The sequence below is a fragment of the Gekko japonicus genome, unplaced genomic scaffold, assembly GCF_001447785.1.
Source record: "Gekko japonicus isolate JY-2015 unplaced genomic scaffold, Gekko_japonicus_V1.1 scaffold405, whole genome shotgun sequence".
Taxonomy (NCBI): domain Eukaryota; kingdom Metazoa; phylum Chordata; class Lepidosauria; order Squamata; family Gekkonidae; genus Gekko; species Gekko japonicus.
This window is the reverse complement of record NW_015175982.1, coordinates 293,811-298,887: the sequence shown is the minus strand read 5'-3', so window position 1 is coordinate 298,887 and position 5,077 is coordinate 293,811. Positions and strand designations below refer to the sequence as shown.

Genomic DNA, 5,077 nt, shown 5'->3' with positions numbered 1-5,077 from the left:
CGCGGTGGGAGGCTACGGCGGGGTGAGCGGAGCCGTGAGCGGCGCCAAGCCCGGCAAGAAGACCCGCGGCCGCGTCAAGATCAAGATGGAATTTATCGACAACAAGCTGCGGCGCTACACCACGTTTAGCAAGAGGAAGACGGGCATCATGAAGAAGGTAGCGCGAGGTTGGGGGGGAGGAGGCGGAGAGGGCCAGTTCCGGGCAGGTGGGACGGGGAAGGTCTGCGGCGCTGGGAGCCCTGTGGGTCGAAGGAAAAGCAGCTCTTGGGTCCCAGCACAAAGTGAGAGATGCTGCCTGCAAGGCTACCTCTGCCTTGGAGGTTCTCCTGACCCCCATCACGAACGGGAGGATTTAAGAATGTATTCAAGACCTCGCTGAGTAGCTACATTACTAAGAGTTACTAAAGCATGCTGGCTGATATATTTTTAAGAACACTTATGTTGATTTTGCAGTCCTGACATGCTCAGTGGCACTCTTATTTGTTTTTTTAAGTGCACGTGTTCGAGAGGATCCTGAAACTCCCCGGAAAGGAGTTGCCTGCCGCCTGCTGCAGACCCGGTAGCGGAGCAGTCTTGAAGCCGCTGCAGAGTTAAACTGTCAGGGTTGATCCCTTGACACCGGAAGGGAGACAGGCATGGGCCTAGCCGTCACCCGCTCCGATCGCCGGAAAGGCACGCCCCAGTCTGGCCTGGATTCAGCTCGGTGGCGGCTCTGTTGTACTCCGGCCCTTCTCTTTAAGTCTTTCAGGAAAGGAAATGGGGCTCGTTCTCTTTGACCTCGGATGTTTTTAAACCGGGCTAGGTGTAGGTGAAAGGTCACAGCCTTTGGCAAGCCCCCTGTCGCATAAGGAGTGATGTGTGGGTATATGGACCCTCTCCCAAGAAGACTGCACCCCTAAACACACTTAGGAGTGAGTTCGACTGAGTTCAGAGAGACTGAATTGTGGGTTAACATATGTAGGATTGGGCTGCATGTTTACGTGTCTGGTAAGTTGGCAAATAGTGCAATCGGTAAAGTAATTGGCATTTGTGATAACGGATCCATTAGCGAATGAAGCATTAGACCTCTTAATTGAATCCTTGATTTTGTGGGCAGCAGATTGGCAAGACTAAGTAAGGAGCTGGTTGAGAGTTTAAAACTTGTTGAATTTTTAAATTTCTCCAAGTAGAAGGATGGCTATGGCCCCTGAAGAATGTCAGTACAGATCTACTTGAATAGATTCAGAACTTAGAGCTATTAAAGTATGTGGTATGTTTTTAAAAAACATGCTGTCTTTGATGTGACAATCTGCATTTGTGCCATCTATGTTAAGTTTTAATTTACCACATGTATTCCAAAGGAAGGCAACTGTGAATGGTAACTACTCTCCCCTAAAAAAAAGTAATGCATTCCTAATTTTTTTAAACCAGGCATTACTGTAACGTGTTCAAACGTAGGGTGACCCCTTCCTTTTTTGATGGTGTACCTGGGAAAAATCTCTAGTCTTGCAGTGAAGTGCATACTTTATTATCTTTTTGACCCTGCAGAACAACTTTCTTCTGGTTTTCATGGCCTCTTATAGCACTCACTATTGTTTACTTCTAAGTTCTGATAGGGTATAAAAGATCAACAGCAGACAGAATCAGGAGGAAGCAGTCTTGTTTGTTGCAATAAAAACAACCAAAGAGTCTTGTGGCTTCTTAAAGACTACAGACCTGTAATAAGTCTTTGAGGTGTCACAAGAGGCTGTGTTTGAAGACCAATATTGCTGCCCCGTTCTCTTTTGTATATTTTTATTATTTCAATTTATATGAAAACAAAACATAACTGCAATCTACAACGTCATCTGCATCCTACATAAGACATGGATATATAATAATCATCTATAGTCATCAACAATTATCTACAGTATCCAGATCATACCCTTAACCTACAATCATCTACAGTATCCAGATCATACCCTTAACATAAACTACAATCATCTGTGTTATGCAATTATCAAGCAATTACTTATTTAGAACTGATTTATATAAACTCCTAATTTTTCACTTCTGCCACATTCTCTTGACATTGTAATGTCTGAAGTGTCAGCACTAGGCTTTGTTTTGAGAGTGCTGCAGATTTCCCTTTCAGTTAATTGCCCCTCATGTTTAGTCTTGTTCATAACAAAATAACTATGTTTTTGGAGTAGTTGCCACCAGTCTTGTAAATAAAGTCCATGAAAGTAACTAGAGTAGAAAAACATTTTCTACTTTGCAGGTACCTAAGGCCCGCTTCTGTGGCTTGAAAGAAGTAGTGATTTGTTTTTGTAAAATTCTAGGCCTGGCTACTTTACTGTTACAGGTCTAGCTGCTGTTATATAGGTTGAATGAAAAGATGACCTGTACCCTGTGTCATATAGAGGGACAGAAAGCTGATAGATAAAATTTGAAACCCTTTGTGGTGTAGAGTGGCGGAGACTTAGATTCAAATCCACATTCAATTGGTAAAGTTTATTAGGTGACCTTGGGCCAGTTGCACACCCTCCTTAACAGGGTTGTTGTTGACAAAACGGGAGGGATTAACTTGGTGCATCATCCCTCCGCCTCAGCTCCTTGGAGAGAGGATGGGGTAAGAATGTGATAGCTCAAATGCCACCAGGAGAAGAGATTGGATTTATACCCTGCCCTTCACTCGGAGTCTCAGAGCGGCTTACAAACTCCTTTCCCTTCCCCTCCCCAGAACAGACACCCTGTGAGGTAGGTGGGACTGAGAGAGCTCTGACAGAAACTGTCCTTGAGAGAGTAGCCTGACAGAACTATGGCTTGCCCAATGTCATCCAGCAGCTGCAAGTAGAGGAGTGGGGACTCAAACCCGGTTCTAGTCCGTACACTTTACCACTACACCAAACTGGCTCTCCAGTTCCCGTGTTTGCTCACTTACTTAACATGTTTTGTATTTAAACCATTTTTACTGTGTTCAAATCACTAAATTTAGTCATCTGTCTTGCTCCTCGAAACAAATACATCTATTTGTATTTTTAAAAACCTATGAAAATAGACGATCCAGTGTTAAAGTAGTTTATTTAGAAGTCTGGAATAAAGAGAAGGGCATTATAGTTTTTTATGGTGGCAGTCTTGGTCATGCTTATCTGAGAGTAAGAACCAATGAATTTAGTGGTGCTGATTCCTGAATAGACATCAGGAGCCTTGGGCTATAAGGCTCCTAATATTGACGGGCCTCTGTCTAAGGAGCAAAAGGCAAGTTCTGTTTATAGTTTCTTTAGATTATATCTTCCAGAAGCCAAATGCAGGGATTGGCATTGGTGAGCGTCCAAGAGTGTCAGGGAGCAGTCATCTTGAAACCTGCCTTTATGTGTACTTGCATGTGATGCTGGGATGCCTAGACAGATACTGCCATTCACCACTGGTGAATTGTAGATATAATTATGGCACGTGGGGATTCTTACACAGGGCGGATGGAGTACCTTTTTGCTGCTACTTGACAGAGCGGAGGCTGATACGTTCAATATTTATACAACAAATGTAATTTGGTTTTACACTGTTTACTTCTGCCCTTAAGGTACTCTGGGAATTGTAGTTCTGTGGTGGGGATAAGATTTACTAACAGATTTTCAGCAGCATCCTGAAACTACATTTTCCAGAGTGACATGGATAAATAATCTGAGAGTTGAATTGATTTTAAATCTTTTTGTAGGTGTACTTTAACTTCTCCCTGAGTCTGCCTTGATGCAGCTGTCTTGATGCAGGACACAATGACAATTCACAAAAGAGTGTGGTGTCTTTGCCTGACATGTAAGCTATGGCTGCAACCCATAACTCTGTAAATGTGGCTTTGCCCCTTCAAAATTTAGGTTAAGAACATAGTAAGAGCCCTGTTGGATCATGCCAAGGTCTGTTAAACTCAGCGTCCTGTTTACAGCAGTGGCCAGCCATAATACGCTTCTGAGAAATCTACAAGTGGGATGTGAAAGCAATACTTTCCCTCTCTCCCCCATAACTGGTATTCCGATGCATACTGCCTCTGAATCTGGAATGGCTATGCAGCCTATCATGACTAATTCCCATGGACTGACCAATGATAATACACAGAATTTATACAGTGCCCAAAGTTCATTAATTTATTGTAATCTTTATAAAAAATCTGAAAGGTAAATCAGGGTTATTATTCCCATATTGCATTTGGGAGCCAGGTCAGAGAGAAAAGTGGCTTGGCTAAATTGAGGTGCAACGCCAGCCAGTGCATATTTACTCAGGAGTAAGTCCTGCTGTGTTCAGTAGGGTTGTGCTCAGGGTGTTCCAGGTTGTGCCTTTTAGTGAGCATGAATTGAGGTCTCCTTGATTCCTGGCTTAGAGTTTTAGGTGTAATAGCATGCCAGGTAACCTCTGTGAAATGTAACACTTTCTCTTCTTTGAAGCTAGTGGTCCTTGCAAAAGTCCTCTTGGTACTGTAATACTTGGAGCAAGGCATTTCCTGTTTGGAAGGGTTTACAGAGTGTAATCTCCAACCTGCTTTTGATATCTTTACTCAGCTATTCCTGAACAGATTTAATTTTGAAGCTTCCAAATGGTTCTCAAGAACAGCAAGTCCCAGGAAGACAGTTTTCAGATTTTAAAATTCATTTTTATTTACTCTGTTTATAGTCTACCTTCCTCAGTGCAGATTACAAAATTTAGTAATGCAGTAAGAACAGTCATCCTTATACTAATACCCAAGTTGCCCCCTCCGTGCGGATATCTATATCTGCACTTTGGGGGCACTTGGGGGGCAGGGGGAGGTTTGTGGACATGTGGGGCAGTCCCCACATGTGCACAAAAATAAAAAAAGTTAAAAAAATTCGGGGGGATGTTTAAATCCCCCCAAAAGTGCAAGAGCGTCTCCTGCGCGTGCGCAGGAGACGCTCTGCGAACGCTGCCACCGGCCGGGTGGGTGGGGAGGGGGGGGAGGCCGGGCAGGGAGGAGAGGCCTCGCTGCCGCCGCCACCTCCTCCCCGGAGCCGGCAGGCCGGCCGGGGAGGTAGGTAGGTAGGGCGGGGAGGTAGGTAGAGCGGTAGGGCGGGCGGGGAGGAGAGGCCTCACCGCCGCCGCCTCCTCCCTG

At 44.6% G+C, this 5,077-nt stretch overlaps 1 protein-coding gene across 1 annotated transcript in view; it reads left to right on the top strand.

The window, feature by feature from the left end:
• The first annotated feature begins 915 nt into the window (after positions 1–915).
• The window catches only part of SRF (serum response factor), a 92,951-nt gene continuing 88,789 nt past the window's right edge, over positions 916–5,077 (top strand). Inside the window, exon 1 of the mRNA XM_015426265.1 lies at positions 916–987. Within this exon, the coding sequence (XP_015281751.1) occupies positions 973–987 (15 nt within the window). The 5' untranslated portion in view covers positions 916–972. The remainder of the gene's footprint in view (positions 988–5,077) is intronic.